We start from the raw sequence: 25,729 nt of genomic DNA on the forward strand, positions 1-25,729 counted from the left end.
ATTTTTGTCCCAGCACTAATAATGCTATGATGGTATCAGATACAAACGAGCAGTTTAGCTAGTGAAAGGGCAGGAGCATCACAGGAATTCATGGCTCAGGAACTGAAAACATCCCCCTGCCACCACCCGCAACAGCTGAGTACAGATGGAGAAGTTGGCTGTTTTCCATCATTAGTGAGTAACCCATTTCTCTGTGCTGATTGATTTGCCCTATGCTGTCTTATTTTTTTTTTCCATGCTATTGCTGGCAGAAAGGTCTTCTCTACTAACAACAAGTTTGTCTAGTTTTGGCATTGAGCTTAATATTGAACGACAATTTAATACTTCCTCTTCCAAGTTACGTTGACCTTTAGTTTTGTGGCAGATAACTTCTAATGTGTGTATATAAAAATATCTTAATTACTTTGCTTTTAAAAACTAGTTTGAGGGAAATCATCATTTCAGCCCAAAAGCATGCAATAATGATTTTTCTGTTACTGGGGGGGTCTCCGTACTGAGCTTAGCTCTTGCTTCTAAGAAAACAGAAGTTCAGTGCACAAATGAGTCCCTGTTTGCAAGTTGCTTATACACCTGTTGAAATCTTGTTCTTTATTCTGCTTTCTTAGCAACACAGTAAAATGTATCTTTTTGCTTCTAGTTACTGAAAGTCTTTACTAAATAAGCTACATAAAGTTCAGTAAAAGAGGCTCATCCTGAATTGACCTAGGACTGAATTAAGTATTTAACAAGCTATGTGTATCTTTTTGTTATGGCTTTATATCACACTTCACCATGCTTTCTGCCAGTTTTGAGATTGAATTTTAATATTAACCAATGCTTGCTCTGAGAAGGTTCCTGCTCACATTTCCACTATTAGTTCCAATGACCTTAAATTCCTGCTGTAGTAGGAAGTGAAATTTTAAATCTATGCTGAAAATCTTTTCTTACCATTCTTTCAGATTTCCATAAATCTTTTAATGCACAGCATTCAAAGTAGGCGTGAGACTGTAGACTGTACAAATAGCTCTCTTTTTCCTAAATTATTTCATAGTAAGTAAAATCCTGCTGGCATTATACAACAGTGGCACTACTGCTAAGAAGGTGGAAAAGTTTTAAAAAAAAAAATAAAATTCTATGCTAATATTATTAATAGCAGAGTTTCATCAGGGATTCTTAAAATCTGATCTCGCATAAGGGAAAGCAGTAGAAAAATTTAACTATGATCTTTCTTGGCACAATTATTGGAATCGCCGGGCTGTGGCTGGCCGAGGGGCCCGTCGCCCCTCCTCACTGCAGCGGGGGGAGCCGGGGCTGCCTGCGGTGAGGCCCCGCTACCTGTCCCCTAAGGGCTGCTCGGCTCCAGGGGCCGCCTCGCTGCTGTGCGGAGCCCTCAGAGCTGCCAAACCCCAGCGGCTTCCAATGTCCTGAAATTCAAACGCAACTGTGCGGCACCAGCGCCGGCGGCAGTAAGGCTTGTATGCTCGGGCGATGTGCTCCAGCAATGCCTGCGTGCTGATGGTGCCGGCCTAACAGGTGCTCGCCAGCATCCCCGCCCCGGGCTCGGCTTCCTCCGGGCCTCCCGGGGTGCGCCCGCGGCCCTCGGGGAGCCGCGCGATGGGCGACGAGGAAGATGGCCGGAGACGGAGGGGGCGGGAGGCGCCGCCGGGGCCGCCTGAGGGGGCGCCGGGGCCGTGTGAGGGGGGCGCGGGCCGCGCTCCGCCGGCGGCCCAACCGCCGCTCCCCTCAGCGGCGCGGGGCGAGCGGCCGGGGCCGGCGGCGGCGCCCGCCTCTGCCTCCTCCCCCTCGGTGCCCTGCCTCCTCCCTCCGCCGGGCGGCCGGGAGGGAGCGCGGCCGAAAGGTGCTGCTGGAAGGGAAGTTTGAAGAAGGTCGCCGGGTGCCTGGGCGCTCCAGCAGCATCATGGCGGAGCCGGGCGAGTCACCGGTCCACGTCCAGCAGCCCCAGGCGGCGCCCGCCGCCCCGGCCGTCGGCTGGCCCATCTGCAGGGACGCCTACGAGCTGCAGGAGGTCATCGGTCAGTGCGGCGGGGGAGCGGGGCCGGGCGGGCTGCGGGGGGATGCCGCGGGGGGGCGGGCGGCCCCCGGCGGGCTGGGGCTCGCTGGCTGCGGCGGATGTGCCCGGCACTGCGGTGGCGCCGCCGGCGGCTGCCGCAAACTTTATCCGCCCGGCGGCGGCCCCGGGGGGCGGCGGCTCCTTCTAGAAACCGCCGCGCCCCGCCCGGTGAGGCCCGGCCCGGCCCGGCCCGGCCCGGCGTGGGGGGTTCGCCCCGGTGTCCTGCGGGGCGGCGTCAGCCCCGCACCGAGCCCCGGTCTCCGCCGGGACCCCGGCAACTCTGCGGATGCGCGCCCGGCCGTGCGCGCAGCTGTACGTGCATCCGCTCCGATTAGTCTGCATTTTTCCGGTGGTTGGATGGGGGAGGTAGAGCTCACCCAGAGACCTGCTGCTACATCGCCCTGACTTCCTTTTTGCCTTTCTTTTTTTTTTCTTTCTGGTTTGCGTTTGAACCCTGCCCTCTCCCCCGCAGCGGTCGTTGTCGCCCCCCATCCACCTCCCCGTGCCCCCACGCCCGGCCGTGTGCTCCGGAGGGGTTACAGCCCGGCTCACCCGGCGCGCCCCGGCTTTTGTCCTGGTTTGCGGGGTGAGGCTTGGCCGGGCTGCCGCCCTCCTCCGCAGCCCCCTCCGCAGCGGGCTTGCTGCGGTGCGCTCTGTCTGTCTGTCTGTCTGTCCGTCCGGTCAGTGCGGATCACACGTGCTCCATCTTCATCCCATGTGTTTGGAGTTCTGCAGTGTGAAGAGCTGGCTGTGGTTAGCAGTACGTGGGATGGGAAGGTTTCTGGCTCCTGATCTACACGTTGCTTGTTGCTAATAAACTACTTTGGGAAAACTTGCTTTTATTTGTGCGTGACACTTTGAACTTGGAGCAGATACTGCAGGTGGTAAAGGCCGGATCTGACTGGGGTTGTTGCGTGTGCACGAGGCCATTTTGACGAAAAAATCCAGGAGTCTTGCCTGGCGATGCTGGTGGTAATCTTTGATATTGCGCACCGATTGCTAATCACCGTCAGGCTGACGACAACCAGAATGTGCGTTGGTGATCGGGGCCGCAAGCTGTGGGTACCCAGTTTTGTCATTACGCTAGCTGTTTTCCATGAGCACAAACCAAACAGCTGAGAAGTTCTTCGTTGAAGTGGGGGTGACTTGCTGTTGGCCCAGGTGATCCAAGTGGTTGTTTGCACTTCCTAGGCTGTGAGAAGGGATTAGGGAGGGCCGAGGGGTCAGGTGCTGGGTACCAATGGGTCCAGGGCGGTGACGCACCTGAAGCGGCTCTTGATGAAGGCCCCACGTAGGCACACATTTGTTTTCCAGAGGCTTTTGTCTTGCTCAGCATGGGGATGGGTCTAAATTAGCCAAGCAGAAGCAATTCTACTGGTATAAGCTCTATCTTTGCTGAGGAGCAAGTCTTTCTTCTAAGTTTTTTTTTTTTTAAAGAAAAAAGCATCAGAAAGTGTTGGATTAAGCCTTGTCTAGGGTTGCTCAGGGTGTGACGTGAGTCATATGAGTTATTTTAATAGTGGTTATTTTCTCTTGCAGTTCTGCAGAAGGGCTGGGTGAGAGTTCTCAAATGTCTTTCTCCTTTCCACTTACAAAGCCTGCATTTTTTTGTAGTGTAAATCATTTCTAAATAATAATTTTTAAGAATTGATCTATTATAAGGGTAGATGCTCATTGGAGTCACAAATACTTATCTGAAGGAGACTTCATTGTTAGTTACTTACTGGTGCTATTAGATATCAATATTTCTGCAGTAAAGTGAATGCCTAGTGAGGAAATTGAGGCCAGGTTGTGTTGAATTTGATCCTTAGTCATAGCAAACTTAGCTGGCTTGAGCTGAACTTTTACTAAGCTTAGGCTACATACGTGACTTTTTCTCTCAAATGCATTGAGGTTTATTTTGTATCATGACAAATCTTATGATTAGTCTAACATATATTTTTTGCTTCAACATACTGGAGACCATTAAATTTGGTCGCAATACTCTTAAAAATGGTAAAACAACCTGTAAATCCCATGCAGTTGACCAAATGTGGGCATAACATTCATCCAACATCTCCAGAATTGTTACTTTAATGAATTTGGTGAGGGGTTCCTAAAGCATCTTTATATCTGAGGGAGGGGAGAATGATCTAGCCTGACCTCGGCTCAGCAGCCATTCCTGTCCTCCCTCTGCAGCAGCCGTGCCAGGGTCAAATGCCTTGTGAATGTGAGCAATACCATGCACTGCTGAAGCAGAGCCCTTCACCTGTGGAAAGCACTGCTTAGCTCTTCCTGAGGAACGGGGTTGAGTCCTCAGGGCTGGCTTCAGTTACAACAGCCATTCGCCACTTAAATGTGAAAAATAATGTATTGGAGCGTTTCTGTGGGCTTTGCAGGAGGAAAGGTACACAGGGTGAGGTACTCCAGGATGTTTTAGCAGAGCACTTCACAAAAGAGTAAACTTCATATCATATGCTAATTAGTATACAAGGTGCAAAATGATTTCAATGAGCTGTTCTAGGGGGCGTTTAAAAGTTTGTGGTGATCATAGGATAAAAAGTTAAAATCATCACTTGTCATATATGTTGTCTCCATCCTGTGGATTTAGTGGGTTGGAGAAATTTTAACCTCTTTCTATGAGAATGTGAATGCTGCTTATTGCTCATCTGTGCTTGGCCAAATGTAATTTTGAAAAGCAAGGCCACATGGTATGGATGTCAAATGATCTGCCTTCCCTTCTCTGTTGCTTTTTTTTTGCAGTGGTTAGGAGGTTCAAATGCCTGTAAAAGAGAATGCTAGCTGTAAGTTGCACTTCTTAGGAGATGTTATTTCATGTGTGTTTTATTTTTAAGGTTGTTAGCAAGTTCTTTGTAAACTCTTGGTATGCAGTTTCATGATACATTTAATCTGCTGCAACAGGCAGCTGTTGAAAAGATCTCATTGATCTGACAGAAAACTAGTTCTTCTGCTGGGTTAGTTTTCGGTCAGATCAGGTTCCCTGTTTGATTTGCTGCATGGCTGATCTCATGGAAAGAAGAGGCTCTTCCTAGTAATGTCTGTATCCAAATCTTTACTGAGGCAAGAAGAAGTTCTGATTGCTGTCTGTAAATGTGTAGGATAGAGTTAAGAGATAAGGAAATTCTTGCATTAATTCAGATTGATACAGGCTGCATAAACGTGCCCATTTAGAAATTAAAAGGGGACTGACTGTTTGGATGGTGACGGTCCAAAGCAGCCTTCCCGTAGGAGTTGGAGACGAGAATGGTAATTGCTATTAAGGGACAGCCAGACTTAATTTTGTGAAGATTTGGGAGATCTTTGTATGACTTTAATATATCAAGGTAAAATGTGCTGTGGATTTTATTTATGTTGTAGCTGGATATGACTTAGGTTAAAAGAATAAACAAACAGAACAACAGAGGTAATAAAAACAATACTTTGAGATGTTCTTTTCAGTTTGAGTTTATTTCTGAGTAGTCTGGATAAGACAACTGGAATAGATTTGACTGAATTGCTGTCACTTACACAAGCAAGGTTTTTTCCTTCTGAGAAGCAATGGAAATCTGCACAGAACAAATGTTTAAATGATAATCAATATAAAAGCATGAAAATTGATTAGTCTTAATTATATTTGTATTCTTAATATTGTTATGAGTCCTACATCACATGGATGAGGCAAATCAGCATTAAAGGTTTTATTTTTTTTAATTGATATGAGCAAGTGACTTTGCTCTTGAAAAACTGCATTGGAGTTGATGCTCTCTTACTGGCTGTAACTCCGTGTTTGTAAGACTGCACTGATAGTTTGGGGGAAGATCCTGTTAGGGACAAAACGTATCTTGTCATTAGGCTGGCTGCTTGGTCCTGTTACAAAGCAATAATTTCACTTCTCCAGTTGCAACTGATTTGGAGAATTAATTTGGCTAGAAAAGAGGCAGAATTAATTGGAAAATAAAGGGTTACTTCCAAATGATGGATTATCTTTACATTGGTTGCAACTCATTAAAAAGCTACTTTAATTGAACTGAGGCTTCCGTCTAGTATTGCCTTTCTAACTTTGAACTCCAAAATATCTTGTCATTTGCTACCTTGTGATGTTCAGTGTTAAGTCGAATGTGTTGGGAATTTGACTAAAACAGCTTATAGCTCAAGGCTCTTCTGCTCATTTTGTAGCCCTTATTGTAAGCAGTCTGTGAGCCACTCTCACATTAATGGCTCAGAGGTCTTTGGTGTTTCTATGGAATAGAATACTTATTATTTTTTCCCTTGCTGCATGTGTGTTTTTGAAGGCTCTTTGTCTGACAGAGAATACTCTCCTGTTTTTGTTGTTACCAGGGATCTTAGTTTGGCTCTGTAGAGAGGGTCTGATTATGATGCTTAGGAACTGATGTTCAAGTTTGTAAGCGTAGTGTATGCTGTTTTGAAAAGTTTCTCTGTAGTTAAATAGGTAAAATTACAGTTCTGTATTTTGTTATTTAGATGCTTGTGCCTCATTCACGCTTTCCAAAATTTCTTATCCCTCTGCTTAACTAACCTTTTTTTTTTTTTTAGAGACTGTTTGGGGTGGGGAGAACAATTGAAGGGCTTTTGAATCAGTTATGTATATGCTGCGAATTAGAGTGGACTGTGCTTGGTGAAATTTTACACAGCAGCAGCTAAAGCTCCAGTCCGCTTGGGTATTTGCTCTTACAGAGGTTTTTGAAACCCCCATGTAATTTTTGTATACAAAACTGCGTAATTTGATAAGTAATGCTTAATGCTACCTGACATCTTTATCCTAAAACTTTGTCAAAACAAATGTGCATATTTACCTTAATTCTGATCCAAAACAAATTAGTTTTTAACAATAACTGTTAAGTTACAAAGGCAGCCTGAGTATATTGTGTATGCCCACATCAAATACAGCATTCATAACATTCATCATGTGGGTTGAAGCGAATGTAGTTTCATACAATGGTAGCTTGACAGGGAGAGTATGTTTTGCAGGTTAAAATTCTACATTTTGAGAAATAATTGATTGAGATTTGCTGTCAGCTAATAACCATTTGAAGAAACTAAAAAAAGTTAAATCCCCATTGAGTAATTTAAAGGGGATGGCTTTTAATTCACTTGTCAGTGTAAAGATGGTCATGGTGCAATTAAAAATACCTCTTAGAACATCCTCAGTGCCATGCTGCAGACGAGGCTGTGCAGCTCTTAGTTATTATTTGACATGTCCACACATGATAATAGCAGTGTTGGGGAAGGGAGCTCTGTCTTGACATTTTTTTCAAAGAAAATGAACTTTCCGTACTAGAAATACTAAGCTTGGTGACAAAGCTGTAGTTTCTGTTGCTTTTAAGACATCAGGCTTTAAGTGATTCATTGATCAAACCTTGCTATTGTACTAACTTTTAAAATTGTGGCTTATACAGTTGGAATTCAAACTTGTCAGGAAGAAGATTAGTTACATTGTAATCTGAATGGTATGGAGAGTACATGTTTTCTTCATTTTTGGCTAACTTGCTTTGATTTTGTTGCTATTGCAAGTAACCAGCAAGTCTTGTTTATAATTTGTTAAACAGAAGGGTAAAGGAACACATAATCATCACACTCAGCATGTCAGGCAGTTGACTGGTACTACATAATTATAACTTACACAAACGTATGCTGTGTTTCCTGCTCTTGGAATCCGTCTGCCTCCTTTTCACTTGGGTCTCGCGTCCCTCTGCTTTCTACCCTCTTCCCCCTCCCCAGATTCTTCCGACGGAGAAGGTCTGGAACTTCAGACCCCAAAAGCCCAGAATTGGCTTGAGTGCTGCAAAAGGAGCAGTTCTGCTGGTGATAGTGTGGAAATATGATTCTTCTTAAGCCATGCAGCAGGGCTTTGCGTCTTCAGTGTGGAACGACAGCTTGTGAGCAGCATTGTAAGGATGCTTGGATAGCTGGGGCCAAGTTCAGACCGGGAGAGCAGTTCTAGGTTGGGTCACGTGTTGCTCTGAAACATCAGAATTGTCACACTGATTTTTTTTTTTTTAAGAATTACTTATTGTTAGGTCAGAGACTTTTTTTTTCTCTCCAGAATCTGCCTGTCAAGCGGAGCTTCTCTTGAAGTGGAAACAAAACCACATCTCTTCTGACTGGCTTGAGGGGGGGAACAGTGATCTCTCCCTGAGATGTGGGTGGTTTGTATAGTGGCCACATGTGTAGACCCTATTTCATTTGTGTGTGACCATTCTGGTTCTTTCTACCTCTCCCCACCCCCCTTCCAAAGTAATTCGAAGCTATGTGGCAGCAGTAGTTGGAAGCTGGCTTTCTTTCCAGTAATAATGGTAGCAATCCTTGGCTCTCCAAGAATGGAGCTTAAAAATCAAGTTGTATTAGTTACTAGTGTTAACTTTTTGGCTTTGCTGAAATCACTGGGATACTGCTGAGCAGCAGCAGAGGTACAGTCTGCTTGCTGATCTTGGAAGGTAAATATGACACTAGAAAATTTATGGAGCCCCAAATTAAAAGCAAGGTATTTAGTGGATGTTGATGCTGCTTACCCTGTGTAAATAATTAGCTTTTTTTTTTTTTGAATGAGTGAATTTTTCAGGTAGTTTTGCTGGTAGGATGAAACCTGACAGCTCTGCTGGCTTTCTGTTTCGTGCTAAGTTTTAAAGGTTTTAGGGTGTGCGTAAGGATAGTGTGATTGAAGCTTGTTGGGTGTAAAGCCAGTAGCATTCAGCAGTGGCAGCAAGAAGCAATGCTGGTGTGAAATAGTTGAGAAGAATGTGCTTTAAAACTTTTTTCCTTATTTCATCAGTCTCTGTATGCATCATACAATGTTCTGCACTTCAGGTTGACTGGTGACTTGTTTGGAGAGCTTCTGTGACTCTGTGAAGACACTGGCAGTGCTGATAAAGGTGGTGGGTTTTCAGGAGCCTATCTGAGGAGATTTCTGGTGCAATTTTTCAAGGGTGCTGATTGTGGCAGTTCTGCTTTCTGCAGAGTGGGCTCGGTAAAAAGCTGTAACCGTCAGCATTGTTCATTTGGTAGCTGGTGTGTTCAGTGTGTGGCATCGATGGAGTTAACGTTTCCAGTCCTTTGTCCCCAGGTATTTGACTAAGCATGTGACTTTATTCCACGGCTTGGTGAAACCTCACTATGATAAATTAGCTGTCTCCATTATTCCTTTATCTTTATGATTAACAATTTCTGAATTGTTTTATTAGTCTAATTATTCCTGTGGATGTCTACATGCCTCAGAGGTATTCTGATCAGAAGTAAAATATAGGTGAAACTTGAGGATGTCATATAAGGCTGCTGTAATGATTATGTTGCATAGCTTTTAAGCTGAGCTATGCTAGTGCACTTAAAGAGAAATGGGGGACTAAAGCAGGTGGAAAACTGGAAGGTTTTCAGTGTTCCTAGCCATGCTTTCAGATGTAGCATGAACTCTTGATCTTGGAGGTACAGATCAATATTGAATGTCTGAGGTTTTTCTTAATAGGAACAAATGATTATAGCTGTAAGCAAACTGTGTGCCAAGCATATCTGTTTTATGGTAGTGGTACAAAAATTGTTAATTGACTGACTGGAAAAATGTTGTGTATTTACCTGCTGATCATGGTTTCTATCCTGTAAAAGTAATATGGGCAAGTTTGTGAGCTTGGACTGTAGCTTTAGTCTTCTGAGAAAGATCATATTCAGATTGAGAAGGATCACAACTGATCTATAAATTTTCTTTTCCCTTCTCACTTCTTTGCTTGGAAGACATTTTATTATGTGGACTGAATTTAAACTTATTTCTGTTAGTCTCGTGCTTCCAGTCTGTGCTGGAACTTCATTGGAATTAGATTAGAATCACCTGATGAAAATTCAATACTATGATAGCATTTGTATTGCTCCAACTTTTCTATTATTTCATGAGGAATGGAACCAGAAATAGATAAGTTTTTGCTTGTACTGCGTGTCCGTGACAGGCTTATTCTAGCAGAGCATATTCTGTTGGGGTGAACTAGCTAAAGATGCGTTATAGCTCAGCACTGCAATATTAATTGCAGATCTTCATGACTGCGGTAGCAGAACTGTCTTTGTGTTGGTAGGTTGCTGTTCTCCATTCTCAGAGGGGAATGATGCACTATGTGGTGACATCCAGAAGACCTAGAAAATAGAATTGTTCTAAGTGTTTGCTTTCAAACTAAATGAGAAACAATAAAATGTGGCAACTAACTAAATCAACAGCAGTGTTTGTTTGTAGTGCTACTTTATGCAAGAACAGTAATTCTTTTAATAGTTTTTTTTTTTCTGGGGATGAAATATGGTTCAGCATAGCAAATCTTCAATTTATCCTGCTTGTATAAGGTGAAGTGAACTTCAGATGATAACTTGCTAAGGGGACTCTGGTCTGTACAATGAGTACAAGAACTTCATATCTGGTGTAGCTACGCAGAGCCATTTCCAGTGTGAGTTTTGCCTTCCGAATCCGTTTGCATTCGTATGTATATGGAATAGTGGTTTCTGTACTGATGATGAAAGAACAGGAAGGATGGGATAATCACAGTTCACGTTTCTCTTCTGAAAATATTTCAACTAAAAATTAGATCTTGAAATTTATCTTGGAGGGGAAACTTACCTTGCCATGTAACATAAAAGTATTTAAAGTTTCTAGTACAACATATGATTGGAAAGGTTTTGTTTTGTGTTTTAAGGTAGACTTAGATTAGGAAGACCTGGCTCTATCCTAGAAGAGTGGATTTCCTTGCATCGCTGAAGTTTTGAAGTAAAAACTACTTCTGAAGCAGTGCATCTATATCTGGTGTGATAAGATGCCAGGGCTGTTGAGGAACGTGATTCAAATTAATGGTTAGATTAACATTTTTCCTAATTGGAAAGGTAATTTATTTTTTTTCCCTACTAGATTGTTGTTGTGTAGATAGCTATAGCTCAAAATTGTTGTTTCTTCCAGATGTTATTCTGAGTGTTATTCTTGGGCTTTGCTTTGAGCTATTCTGAAAACTGAGGGCTGAATGGGGTTTGGATAGACATGTAAGAAGGAGATTGGAAACAGTAGAAACCTTATCCCTGCTGGTCATGCCTCAGCTTGGAAAAACTAAACTTGTTCTGGGAGTCTTGCAGTAAAGATTTTCTTCAGCTTTATACTTCAGGCATGAGCCTGCAGAACTTCAGCATGTCTCTGGCCCCAGAGATCATTAAGGGCCTTGGGGCATCTTTGATTTGAGGCTTAGGGCTGGGACGATGTCTGATGGGAGCCAGACACCACTAGTGTCAATTGACAGGGCGAGAGGCAATGAGCACAAACTAAGAAACATGAAATTCCATCTGAACACAATAAAACTTTTTATTTTTTATTTTATTTATTTTTTACTGTGATGGTGATCAAACAGTGGAACAGGTTGCTCAGGGGGTGGTGGTGTCTTTATCTATGAAGATATGCAAAACCCATCTGGGCAACTTGCTGTAGCTGACCCTGTTTGAGCAGGGAGGTCAGACTAGATGATCTCTAGAGGACTCCTTCAACCTTCAATGATACTCTGGTTCCATGGTTTGAAACAGTTTTTGGTGGTATCTTTGTATGAAACAGCAGAAAAATAGATGCTTAGGGCTTCGTTCTTTCAAGGACATCGCATATCTAGGAAGCAGCTGTCATGGGTGTTCCTTAATATTGCTGTTAAGATTTTTCCTATGAAATTTGTGCTGACTCTTCAACCTAAGATAAAACTAGACCTTTAACAACAAATTTGGATGCAAAATCTTTAAGGAAGAAAATGTCAGATTTCTCTTTCTTGTCTAGATAATCTTCTTTGGTTTAAGTTGAGATTTATTACTCAGTGTTCTTCTGTTGTGTAGCTGACTGGATGATAAGGAAGTTTATTTTAGCAGCTTTTTCAGATGGATTTGGAAAAAAGCTACTTCTTGTGGTGCTTGTGTCCATGTGGAGTGTTTTATGCTGCTTCAGATCAATGAAGGAAAAACGGAATGCCTGTGCTGGCAGTCCTTTCTGGAGGGCTAATTAGGGACAGGGGGATCTCTCAGGCTTAGTGTAGAAATACCTTCACAGAATCCGTGGAAACTTTTTCTTCTTAATAACAGATAGTTTGAAGTCTGTGATAAAATGTTTAAAATGTGTACTGCAAGCAATGATGTGAAAAAACATACTTTTGAAGTAACTTGATGAGGAAAAAAAAAATATTCTCTCAAAACACAGGCAAAACTTCTGAGTTCTGTCAAATGCTGTAAAAAAAAACTCGAGACCTCTTACACATATTTAAGCATTTTTGTATAATGCTATGAATAACAAAGGTGAAAAAGAAAAGTGAGACCTGTTAGGTCACTGATGTAATCTGACCTTATCACAGCGTATTACAGCAGCAAAAAAAATGCTTTACACAGATGTTCTTTTGTATGTCTTTTGGTTTTGTGAATTTGATAGCAAGTTGGTGGTACAACCATAAATGAAAAAAAAATAATAAAGATTTTTACTTAATTACCTGAAAAAAAGACATACATTGTGAGGATGAATGGATAATGACGGGCAAAATCCATTTTGTTGTTTGAAACATTCTTAAACCAAATTGCATCTTCAACTTTTTCATGTCTTTTGTTGGGAAAGTGCCAAATGGCTAGGAATTTGTTGTAGCCATTCAAGATGAGCACAGCGTGTCCACATCTTGCCTTATCCCAGGAAGGCTCCAGTTGGGTGTACAACAGGAGCAGATTAGTTCTGCAGATTTGATAGAGAGGGAGTTGTAACACAGTGCTGCATAGCAAACCTCAAAATATTTCCTGTAGTTTATCTAACAAAAATATTTCATATAACCAGTCCTTTCACTGTTTTATTGTGTGTGTGTGTGTGTGTGTGTAAAAAAAAAAAAAAAAGAGTTCAAAAAGCAGGGGAAAAATCATTCCCTCTTGTCCCTAGTTTTCTCTTATGTGTTGTGTTATTGCTGACTGCGAATGCCCCTATCTGTCTGCATGGAGAATGAAGTTTGGTTCATGCTCACGCTTGCTGTATCTTGTATTTAGCACAGGTTGGATCAGGGCTTAAATAAAAATTCTCTTGTAGCTTTTCCCTAATGTATAGTAATTGACATGGATGTTCAGGGTATTTACCTAAGACTTCAGTGGGATCAGAAGTATTTATAGACCTTTATCATCTTTGGAGAGGATTTTTTTTTTTTCTGGATTATTTATGAATGTGCTTTCAAGAAATAGAATGGAGTAAGCATTGCTAGACCTCCCACTCTGCATAAGCTACTCTCCCACAAAAGGTACGTAAAACAACTGGATTACCTAATGCCTCTGTTGGCCATAATGGTGATGTTCTTAAATGCCTAATTGCAGAACAAATTCATTTTGTGTAGCTCAATGAGGAGTTAAGCAAATTAGTTGTCAAGTGATGACCTGGCAGAATTAGCAGTTGAATGTATGGGCCCATATTTCATAGGACACTTAGTGTATTTTAAGTGAATTCTGTCTATGACCTAACAGACAAGGATAAACAAACTAGTATGCGTGTGAATTATAAGAGGAAGGATTTGATTACCGCCTAAATTAAGAAAAATGTACACAGGAATTGTAAGTAAGCTGTATTTACTTGGTTATCTTGAAATGCTTCCATTCTTAAGAACTTCTGTTGTGTGAGAGAAATCGTTGTTGTGGAGAGAGAAATCGTGAGGTAATTTTCTGCGAAGAAGTTATGTTACAGAAATTGATTTTCAATGTTTTGGATTGAAAGGGACCTTAAAGACCATCTAATTCCACCCTCCATCCTTTCCACCAGACTATGTTGCACCAAGCCCCATCTAACCTGGCATTGAACACTTCCAGGGATGTGGCATCCACAGCTTCTCTGGGCAACCTGTGACAGTGCCTCAATGCCTTCTCAGTGAAGAATTTCTTCCTGGTATCTAATCTAGATCTACCCTCTTTTAGTTTAAAGCCATTCCTCCTTGTCCTATCACCACACTCTCTGACAAGGAGTCCCTCCCCAGCTTTCCTGTAGCTCCCTTTGGAAGGCCTCTGTAAGGTCTCTCCGGGACTTTCTCTTCTTCAGGCTGAACAACCCCAACACCCTCAACCTGTCTTCGTAGAAGAGGTGCTCCACCCTCCTGATCATCCTCATGGTCCTCCTCTGGACTTGGTGTAATACATCCATGTCCTTGTTCTTCATAGGTAGTCATCAAGAAAATTTACCATCACCAACAAATAACATTGTCCTCTTGATGTTTTTCTCTTCTATACTGAGACTATACAGAAGAACTGTGGAGTGGAGGGAAGTGTAGTTGGGTAGAGTATCTGAAGGGACTTAAAAATGTGAGAATCTTTAAAAGATGTTTGTATCGGAGTATTGCGGAGTAATACAGAACTACTAGAAAGTAAGACTTGGTAAATCGTTACAAGGGTAATGAGGATGCTGTCTTTATTTTTGAGGAAAAGAAAAAGGAATAGTTGTAGGCCTGTTTTGAACACAGTTACTGCACAGTGATTAGTGAGTGGAAAGTCTCATCCCTTTCTACATAACGGGATAAATGAAGAGATTTGTTGCATGCTTGTGTGAATGGTGTGTATCTGCACATGCGAAGTGCATGCAACATGGTGTGACCATCTTGCCTTTGCTCTTTCTTTTTGAGGCTTGGCTAGGGGAGGCTAGATAAAGCTAAAATGGTAATGTCAGTAGTTGTTCAAAGATCCTTCTCTTTGCCAGCTGGAAACAGGTTCTGCAAGGGTTGAGTTCAAAAGCAGAGAGAAAATGTCAGATTTAGAACAACTTTAAGGAACTTAATCAGATAAGCTTAAATCCCTGACAGATTTATTTGTTGGAATTTCAGACAACTTTATTTCTGTTCTTAGGTTATATCCTTTCAGAAGTGAAATGTAACCATACATAATAGCTCTTGAAGAAGTTTCTGTTGTGTGAACCCAAGTAAGTCAGAGTATTTCTAATGGCTGTGCTACACTGAAGGCAGGGTCGTACGGAGTGCATAGTTCGGAGCGTGAAGGAACAGGTTGTTTTAAGTGCACACTTGTACTACAAAGAAGGATGACAGTAAGAAATGAGTTCAAGATTACTCTGACCTACTCCTATTTCGCAATAGGCAGAAATAGACATCTTCATGTAGACTGCAGTTGCATTATTTCACTGTTAACTTTTGAAATTGGCCAGAAGAATTCTTGACTTTACTTCCCGGTGTTTCAGGAGGATGACTTTTCTAGTAGTGGGAAAAAAAAAAACAAAACACATCATTCTTACAAAGCTTTTTTTTTTTTGTCTGACAACTGGTGATCCTTTTGTCTTGTTCTTCTTCAGGAGACAGCTGGATGTAAAGGCTTCATGGTTTATCCTACCTGCACTTAGATTATGCTGGATGTGTTCTCTAAAGAGAGAAGTGACAGGATATTTAAACCAGTCTGTGCTTCAATTATGCAGTTAGTAGGGTCACAGCTATGAGGGCTGGGTGTTGGAAGACTGGTAAGGTTCAGTATACCTGAAGAAGTCGTGGTTGTCTGTGGCGGCGGTGGTTGTTGTTGTTTCACTCTATGATGGTGCATAACTCATGTAGTCTGTTCTCTCTCAACTGAATTGCTTATCTGGGTAGTCCACTCTATTGTAGCTGTTCTTCAGGAACACTTCAAATTTCTGCTTGTTTAGTAGACCTCAGAGTAGGGCATCTTCCTTTACGCAAAAAGGAATTTTCAGACCAGATGGGAAACCTTCAGACTTCCCTCATCTTTATCCTTGGTTGTTTGCCAGAAGAGGAGAGGGGAAAGTCTCTTACGAAGAAGGATGCACATAGCCACTAAGTGCCTGGCTTGTACTTCAGTACTCAAAACTGTTTTTTCGAATGGGTTTTGTGCGTAGGTACCACTGAGAATGCAGTGTGTGCAGAGTGCCTTGAGTAGCAAAATACTGTATTGCATATAGTATTCAAAAGGCAAAAAGAAAGAAGAGACACCGAGATAGTTTGACTTTGTTCTAAACATAGAAAGCTTTTTGCATTGTCAGTGCATCGTATTCTTCATATAGTGGAGAATATCACACTGAAAGGCCTCCTCCGTGTCTGGGGAGAAAACACCAGGACGTGCACTGTGATAGGCTTTTTATATAAATAAATTTCAATCTAGTTCACGTCCCAAAATCTTACATCTCATCCATTTTCAGTAGCCAAGAGAGGAATAGATCTTCAACTTCTGCATAAGGATAGCTCAGGATTAATTTTGTAATCATGAATTTTTAAATATCATTAAGGACATACTCTTTGGTTTGGGGTCTCATAGCACTTTAACAAGTGCTGTCTGTAGTAGTTGTGGAGTCAGTGATGTGACAGGATTCTTTTTAGTAATCTATTTTTCCATGATGTTTTAAAGTGTTTCCTACTGGCATTGTACTTTAACTTGAGGAAGCAGTCAGGATTTCATCATGGCTTGACTGAGTAATTTTCCTCTGTGCTTTTTCTGTTTATCTGTTATGTGGTCATAGCGTACGAACCCATTTTGGAAGTGATGATCTGATTGCTTCCCACAAGTAGCAAATGCTATTTGGGGTAGAAAAGATGCTTCAAGAAAAGTCTTAATCTTAGTTCTTGTATCCTTAGTAGGTGAAAAACATACCTTCTTCTCCCCTGCCTCAACCTATGGTTGTGTAGCCAAAGTAACGAGGGGCTTTGTCTTGATGTCTACTGAGCAATAACTTCAATGAAGTGGTGTAGGATGAATCTCAGAGTTGCATTGTGCTGACTTGCTGGTTTCGTCCTTGGGATGTTTTATTTATTTTTTAAATCTCTTAATTCTTTTATTGCTTATTGAATTTTTTTAAAGACTTTGTTCTGTAAGCAGACAGAGCAGGACATGTCAATATTTGCCTGTGACCGCATCCTGCAAAAGAATGACTAGTTAGTCCTGTGGAGACTTTTTTTTTTAAGATGAGCTCAGCATTTTTTAATAACTTATACACTGAGTTAAAGCTTTGTGATTTGACTGAGGGAGGGTGGGAGGAAGGAACCAAAACACCAAACACGTGAATGAACTGAAAATATGAAAATATCTAAGCAAATAGCAATTAAAACTTGGACAATAACTCTCAGTCATGAGGTATTGTCGGTGCTGTTTTCAGATGTGCAGAGAGAAAAGCTCTCAATTGTTCTTAAGTCAACTTGTAACTCAGTCCACGTTTGTAGAGCTTGACAACAAAAGGCTTTTTGTTCACAGTTTGTATTCATCTAGGACATGCCAATTACTGAGGATAAATAGAACATAATGTATGAGCAGGCAACTATAACATGTTGCTCAATTCAGTGAGTTACCAGAAATCCATTATATATATTAAAATAGTTGGAATTACAGGTAGAAAGTACTCACTGAGGAATTTTGGATTTCTGCTCAAATGAGCATGATGTAATGACTTTGAAGAAGCCCACACTGCTGTATTTGATGTGGCAGTAAAATGTGCAACCAGCGTACAACTCTTCTGGAATATAAGTCGCAATCATCTGATTGAGGCAAAGCCAGTGGGTGCTTGACAAAGGAAGCAACAATCCCTCTTACTCCTGCTGTTCACGAATAAAGCATGCTTTGAAAAAGGAAAATGTTCTTCCTAATGTTTTGTTCAGTTCCATCAAGCATTGTTATCTGTGTATTGTTTGACCATATGTGATTTAAATGTCAACTGGGACTGACTTTCCCTGCCAGGCCATTCAGCAACACGTACCTTCTTACTGTTGGTGTGATACTTGTGCCTCCTGTGCTGTTTACAAGAATCAGCATGCTTTTTGTAGGATGTTACCCTAATCATGATGAATGAGCAGGAACACATATGAAACTGTAGAAAGTTTGGCATGTTCAACTGTAATGGTATTTTTCTTTTCATTGCACAGTGGGAACAAAAGCCTGGTAAGCAGGGACTGACCTGAAACAACAGAAAGAAATAACATTGGATAAAGCACTCTTCCCCTGCCCCCTCTGCCCTTAACACTAAATCATGTTAACTCTGCGAGTTATGTTCTTGATTGACACAGATGTGTACAAAGGCAAAGGTGTGATGGCTCCCAAACTATATGAAATGCATTTAAGAGGTGGGTGTGACTTGATAAGTGAGCACATCATTTTAAGTTTTCATCTTGGGAATTGTTTGTGGAGTATGGAACAGAAGCTTTCAGACAGAGAATATTTCTTTGCGTTTGAGAAATGTGTAAACTGACTTTCTTATAGAAATATTCGCATGTGGGGAAAGCACTGAAAAAGGGTTGACAAAAAATTAAGTTCATTGTAAGTGCTACGTTCTTGCACTGGACACGGGTTTATATTTCTGTTATGTTAAGTCTGTGTTCCTTTTCTGTCCTTTTTCAGGTAGCGGTGCTACAGCAGTTGTACAGGCAGCGCTATGCAAACCCAGGCAAGAACGTGTAGCAATAAAGAGGATCAACTTAGAAAAATGCCAAACCAGTATGGATGAGTTACTTGTAAGTAAATCAAAGGGAAAAATATGTACAGGGAGATGATCTTCTGTTTTCATTTCAGTTTTTGCTTGGTCAGAGTGAGGGCAAAATTTTGTGCAGGATAATAGAAAAGGACCAGAAAACAACCTGAAAGGTGTGCCCTTTCTCTAAAATAAATTGTACTTATGTATGTTTTCTAATGCCACAAAAACAAGTACAAATTTGAATCCTTTGGGATAACCAACTGTTGGGAACTATGGGAAGAACCTTTCCCCTTGCATTCTGGAGATCTGATTTTCAAGAGATAACTGTCTGGTTATCCCTTGTTCCTTAACAGTGAGGAAAGATATTTTTTTTCCTTTGGTTAAACAATGATCAAAAATGTAGAGGTAAAATTTAGTAGGGTTTCTTAATGCCTGAAGCACCAGAAGTGGAAAAATGTAGTTGAGTATTTCACGATACCTTCTGTGGGGTAAACTAAGAACCGGCTACACTACCAGCTACACAAGAAAACAGCTAATAACACATTTATCCGATAGGCCATAACAAACCATTTGAGGAATGCTATTTGTTTGGGTCGCTGATCAGAGGAGGGAGGGACCTATAAGATGTCCTTTGTAAAAGGGACTAAAAGAGTACTTCCTCTGCACTGGTTATGTAATCCAAAGTCACAAAACTTGTTTAAAAAGCAAAGAAACACTGTTGCTTTCTCTTGCTCCTGGTCAGGTGCTTACAAGATAATTGTTTACTTATGTATAGGCAGCATAACAAGAACTGAAGGACAGAACCGTTCTAAAAGTGAGAACACTCTCTTCTGTTCCACAGGTTATACTACTGCCTAGAGACTGGGGGCTTTTTCTAATGCAGAAATTCCTGCCTCTGAAGGAAATGATCTCCTCAGCAGGGAATTGCCAGTGCAAAAGATATCTTGAATTTGATACAGAGGGTATGGTCCATCCAGTTTTCTTCAGATAAAATGGCTTGTTTACAGTGGAGGACCCAAAATGCTCTTCCCCTGGTGATTGATGGCATTTGCCTTCAGTTTATGGAACAGTTTGTATGGGATGTTGTTGTGTTATTAAAGAAGATTGTGGTAGCGAGAACACTTCTCTAAGACTAAAAATACTAACTAATATATTTAAAATGGTCAAACATTCATCTTATTCATCAGAATTTGAACTAATAATGGGAATTAAGAATTAAAGTCACAATGGATTAAAAAACCCACAAACTACAAAACGGCCAAAGCTCTGCAAGAGATACCCAGATTGTGCAGAGAGATGACTACAGTTACAAACTAGATTGTATATAGTTACCTTGGCAAGTACTTGAGTGTCCTTACTGCTGAGATGCCTCCACTGTCTGGTACATGAGGCAATAGCCCTTGAATTTCTGGTCCCATATTGCTTTCCTTTGCTACAGACAACTGTCCATACCATCTTTTTTTTTTAACATAAGTTAGTTTCTGCTTTTCTATGTTAAGATTTTTCTTTTATTTGTTCATCTGTTTTGAGCTGAACATAAATTTTGTCTTTCTCAATCCCTGGTTAGAAGGGTAGGGAGAAAAGGCCATATGACTTCTTTTATACTCCTGTATATTTCTACACACACGTGCATGCCTAAACATACAAAATTATTTTTTCAGACTTTAAAATTTATTTTAAAAGAAAGATGCTATTCTGGAAGAGGAAACCATTTGCTTTCACAACTCTTGTTACACTTGTGCTAACATTTTTGTTTCACTTGATTAAATATTTAGAATGCTCTCCTGTTTTGTTGTTAACATTTTTTTGAGTCTGCTCAATTTTCAATCACTTACTCTGATCAGTTTCTGTTAGTATGGGGATACTTTAAAACTGCCCTCGGAACATTCTGTTTTGGAAAAATCCTGCTGATAAGTGCTTATGGATGGTGTGCAAAGGCCTCCCTCGCATTCTCAGCTACATGGCCTTCAGCGAAGTAGAAAATGCAGCAAGCCTGATGTCCACATAAACAAACTTAGGATTTGGGTCAGTGTCAATTAAAATAGAAAAGCAGTGGGGGAGGGGTTTAAATAATACTAATGTTACACACAAACTGCCCAACTCCTGAAATTCAATACTTGGTTTCCTGCAGTGTCCTGTGCTCTCACTATTGTGTGCTAAATGTAACTTAACCTCAGAAGCCAAGGAAGAAGTTCCTGTCCTTAGTATTGTCCTGACAGAATATCTTCTCCCATCCCTTTACCTTGTCTTAAAAAAAAAAAAAGCAAGCACCCCCCCAAAACAAACAAACAAACAAAAAAACCCTCCTGCAACAATAAAAATAAAACAACAAGAAAAGCCCTCTATAGAATGGCTTACCCTCTGCACTCTAGGAAAAATGAGAGTCTGGATAGCATGAAAATGCTGTTTTATACTGCTTGTATGTTCATTATAGCAGTAAGTTTACTGTGTGTTGTGGACGGGCTTTTAGATAGTAGCTAAGCATTGCATGTCATGAAGCGGAGCTCCTGAATCCATTACAAGGCTTAGCTGTTACAGTGGAGTACTGTCAGATAAATATGGAACTTGTAAAGCTGTTCTGTAAAAGTGAAATGAAGCCTTCTACCTAAAGACCCTGACAGAGCCATTTCCAGATAACTGTCTCTTTCACCAGGAAATTTCAGAACATTTTTCTAGAATGTTTGAAGTTCTGGTCTGATAGTCCTTTGAGGTGGGCTGTGTGGAGGAGCCCCTTGCATAGCCCCTCGCATAGTATGTCCAGTTCCTCAAAGTGGTTGTGACCCATGTGTCTGTGTCCCTCAGGAAACACCCCCAGGACGATCACCTGCCAGCTTACTTGGAGCTGAACCCAGGTCCTGTGAATGCTGCAGCTTAGCACTGAAAGTAGTTGTCTTGCATTTGCTTATTGCTGCACCACCCACCTGCCCTTAGGCTGACATATTTTTGTGCAGCTGATCAGTGAAACTGGATCAGAAATAACCTGGCTGAAAAGAAGTTAGCTTTTAACCTGGATGTGTTTGCTGATGCAGTTCACATGCGTACAGCACAGGGGGGGAAGAAGCACAGAAGCAGAGGGATGAGGATGAGACTTGAAATTCTAAATGCTGCTATGGCTTTGGTGCTGCCAAATGTCTAAAGTGATGTGAATGTGAAGAGTGCTCCTGCGCATTCAGCTGGATGCTACGCTACAAACTCTTCCTCAGACTGTATATTTTAAGTAAATGTTTCTCACCTGTGTGTGTCGTGAGCCTCAGCCAAATAAATGAAGTTTATGGAGGATTACTGTATGGGATAGGGGCTCTTCAGAATTAAACATCCAAAATTAATATTTTCCTCATTAAAATTGAATCCCTTATTTCTCATGGGGAGCTTTCTACTTTTTGTGAAGACTTGTTTGGAAGAAATCACCAAAGCTGAGACACAAAGTACCTTTGGCCATGGTTACTGTGATAGCTCAGTTTTTGCCACCAGTTGTTGCAGACAGACAAAACATTTGAAGCATTTTTAGGTTGAATTGGGAAGCTTATTACAGGTGATTACTTATAATTCTGCAGTTTTCATGTGCTAATAAAACAGCTAAGATGTATTTTTGTCTAGTAGTGGCAGGCAGACTTCATGAGCAATCATTATATTACCAGCATAGGAAAGCAATAAACCAGTAGAAGGTGTGAAATAGTAATATGGAATGGGAGAGTTAAGGTAAGGATTTGGTATGCATAGCTGAATGAAGAACCTGAGGCAGAGACAATGATTTGGCTTTTCTTTAAGATCTACTGGAAAGGGAAATGTGCCACACATATATTTCTTCTCTTTTGTTTGCTGCCTATTGAATCGCAGAAAACAAACAAACAAAAAATCACCCAAAACACGATGTTGTAATTTGCTCAGTTAGGCTTATTGCATGGCTATGCAGACGTTCATCTTTCTGTGGTTCAGGGCAGAGAAGTTACCTGGGGAGGAGGACTTGACAACATTACTAGCTGAAATGTATGGCAGACTACAGCCTGGCTTAATTGCCAACAGGCATGAGATTAAATCAGTTTTTAATAGCATAATTAACATTTTATTGTAAAGAGATTGTGATCTTGAATGCATTGAAAATAACACACTACACTGCTCCCCCCCCCCCCCCCCCCAAGTCTATGAAATAGTCGCTGAAATGAGGCCGAAAGTTGAAAACTGCCTCTGTGGTAGCTGTAATCCACCTAATTGGGACTGCCATAGTGCCTGCCTTGAGTGAGTACTGTCGAATCAGTGTTGCATGGGTCCACCAGACAGCAGGGGCTTTTCAGGGATGGATTGGCTCCTGGAATGGCTCTCCCTCCAGGAGCACGTGCGCTGGTGCCGGGGATGGTTCAGGGCTCTGTGGCCGGAGGCAGAGAGAGAGAAGGAGGTAGGGCTGTAGGAGCTTAAGCTGCTGTGACGCCAAACCCTCAAATACAAAGGAGGTTTAAAGGCATTGGGGTTTGGCAGAACAACGAGAACCGCCAGAAAGGTGTAACAGAACAGTTAAGTGAAAGATTAAGTAGAAAAGGGCTCTACTTGAAATGAAGGGACAAGGTTGTCATTCTTAACGCGTACAGCTGTGTGTAGATCGTGTTACTTGGTAATGCTGCATCATCATGCATCTGTTAGTGATTGTGTGCTCCTTTGCTCAATTGTTTCCTCAGACTTTCAGTCAGTAACATTGCTTCTTCCTATTCTACTGCTGTTTGCTTGCATGACTGTGGTCCATTTGTCCATCTCACAGTAAACAGAGCCAGTGTAGATGTGTATTTTGTCCTACCACTTCCTTCCTTCTTTCCCTCTTGCTCCCATTGTGTTTTCATATCCCTTTTGAACAGGAAAGGCAGTAGGTTTTAATCTCTCCTTGTGTTCTGTTGTCCAGTCTATTCCCATACCTTCAGCTCTTGGAGTGGGCTTATTCTGCTCATTCTGGGATTTTAAACATAATTTCTCAGCTGATATCAGAAGAAAACTGATGCAGTTATGCCTGTATCTCCTGGCCAAGCATCCTTCATGTTCTTTGCAATAATGTATTGTCTTGAATGTAGATCTATAGGTAATATTGAAATGTTTTCATGCCTTGAGGCATATTCTTTGCATATTTCAGTTCTGTTACAGTATTTCACTTTGGAATTAAAATTTCACTTTACACAAGCAGAACTGATAGCTGGCCGTGTTACGTTGGACTTTGTATTTCTTACAGAAAGAAATTCAAGCAATGAGTCAATGCAATCACCCCAATGTGGTGACCTATTACACATCTTTTGTGGTGAAGGATGAGCTTTGGCTGGTTATGAAGCTGTTAAGTGGGGGTAAGTTACTGGTTTTACTTGTTTAGCTGCAAGGAAATTGTATGAATTTTCTAATGTGTGTTCTTTGAGATAATTGACCTAAACCAAGTAAGGAGAAGGCAGAAGAGACTATATAGGATGAATCTTGAGAACCTAGACACGCTAAATGTTATAACAGTAATGTACAAGCTTAAAAAGTCTACATACGTATATAGATACTACATACTAAGAATTACTGAAATAAATTCTGTTAATCTATTTGCTGTAATTTTTTATTCTAAATCACAATGTTAACGTTCTCTAAGGCTATTCAGGGAAAATTAATGATGAGAATTAAGTGATACCTGTCAATGCGGCCTTTTTTTGAGTTACAAATCCCTTCTATTTTTGTAAAGATTTTATAATTGGTATTTCTCATTCCTTATCCAAGGAATATTCTTCCTAGGACAGGCCTTATAAATATCACATCCTTTTTGCTGCTTAAGCTAACTGAACGCCCTTTACAGTTTTTCTGATGATAGTTAATGGTACAAAAATGGTATGTGGTTCTGAAAGAAGAAAAAGGGACTAAACTGAATAGGCTTCTGGCTTACAGAAGTGAGACCCTGATGTACTGTGAAGTGTTGAAAAATACTTGGACAGGAAGAAGATACTGCTATTAAATTCCTTGAGATTAGTAGTAACTGAAGTTCAGTGTAAAACTGCATGTCACTAGAAATGTAGTCATCATTTGTGTGCAAAGAATATCTCCTAGTCTTGCAGCTGCATGTTTACGTCATAAACTCGTGAACTATAATTTAAGGTGGATAATAAAAACATGTTTGGTGTGCTTGTTGTCTAAATCTGGATTAGTCCTGAATTTCTAGCTTAGCAAACAGATCTTCCTAATGGATCATTGTTACAGTATGCTTGGCAAAATCCATTCCTTTGTTTCTCGTTTGAACAAGGTAATAGTTTGCTTTATTCTGAGAGCTCATTATCTGAAGATATAAATTGCAATAACAAGGGAAGAATGAAGAAATGACTTTCAAGAAACAATATGATAATGCTGTATATGTTTTTTTTCTTTTTCTTTCTTCCCTGGATCTGCAATATAGGTTCAATGCTTGATATAATAAAGTATATTGTCAATAGAGGTGAGCACAAAAATGGTGTCCTTGAAGAACCCATAATAGCAACAATTCTTAAAGAAGTTTTGGAAGGTTTAGACTATCTACACAGGAACGGGCAAATTCACAGGTAGGAGCATGTACACAGTGAAAAGCATTTTCTAAGTTGCATGTATAGGGTGTTGATACTGGTCAGCTGCAGTTGCTTGGTAAAGCAAATTATATCGCCTATTTCACATACTGTAAATGTGATCAGTAATTTTTAAATTAGATTGCTCAGGCAGATGCTGTAATCTTGACTGTGGTTTGTCACTTATACTTCGTACTCGTTTAGTCTTTATTCTGTCTGTCCCTTTTATAGCTAAGATAGGCCTGTGCTGCACTAAGTCTGCTAAAACTGTGGTATATACTCCTGTAACCACTGGTACTCCTGATATTTAATCTGACTTTAGTTTGCACTGTGGTCTGTGGCTTATATTTGTGTATTGTATTGAACAGTAAACACATTATCTTAGGCACTTGGGCACTGCTGCATAAATGTGGAATGTATTTCTTCCTGATAATTAGTAGTGTCTAATACAAATCTACAGGTGTCTCTACATGACCATACATGAAGCCAGGTCTGATATTATGGATCTGCATCTTGATGTATACGTATCTAAGTGATTATTATGTTCAGTGTGTTCTCTATATAGACCCCCCAGTGTGGTCTATACATACCTGTTGATCAGGAGGTTGCTTCCACTGTTTGGAAACTGGAAGTGCTGTACTTCGGCCTCGCTAATTAATTTTACTGAGGTGAATTTGCCTTTTAAGGAAGATGCCAAGAAGGGGCTCTCTGTTTCTAGCATTGGCCTTTATAAGGGAGTGTTGTCACAAAAGATTCACA

At 41.0% G+C, this 25,729-nt stretch overlaps 1 protein-coding gene across 1 annotated transcript in view; it reads left to right on the forward strand.

Annotated features, from left to right (window-relative positions):
- The first annotated feature begins 252 nt into the window (after window positions 1-252).
- The window catches only part of STK39 (serine/threonine kinase 39), a 91,648-nt gene continuing 66,171 nt past the window's right edge, over window positions 253-25,729 (forward strand). Inside the window, 5 exon segments of the mRNA XM_080600978.1 lie at window positions 253-1,739; window positions 1,741-2,012; window positions 18,362-18,474; window positions 23,644-23,752; window positions 24,829-24,970. Of these exon segments, the coding sequence (XP_080457104.1) occupies window positions 1,594-1,739; window positions 1,741-2,012; window positions 18,362-18,474; window positions 23,644-23,752; window positions 24,829-24,970 (782 nt within the window). The 5' untranslated portion in view covers window positions 253-1,593.

This window comes from Anser brachyrhynchus, assembly GCF_964034855.1.
Source record: "Anser brachyrhynchus genome assembly, chromosome: 7".
Taxonomy (NCBI): domain Eukaryota; kingdom Metazoa; phylum Chordata; class Aves; order Anseriformes; family Anatidae; genus Anser; species Anser brachyrhynchus.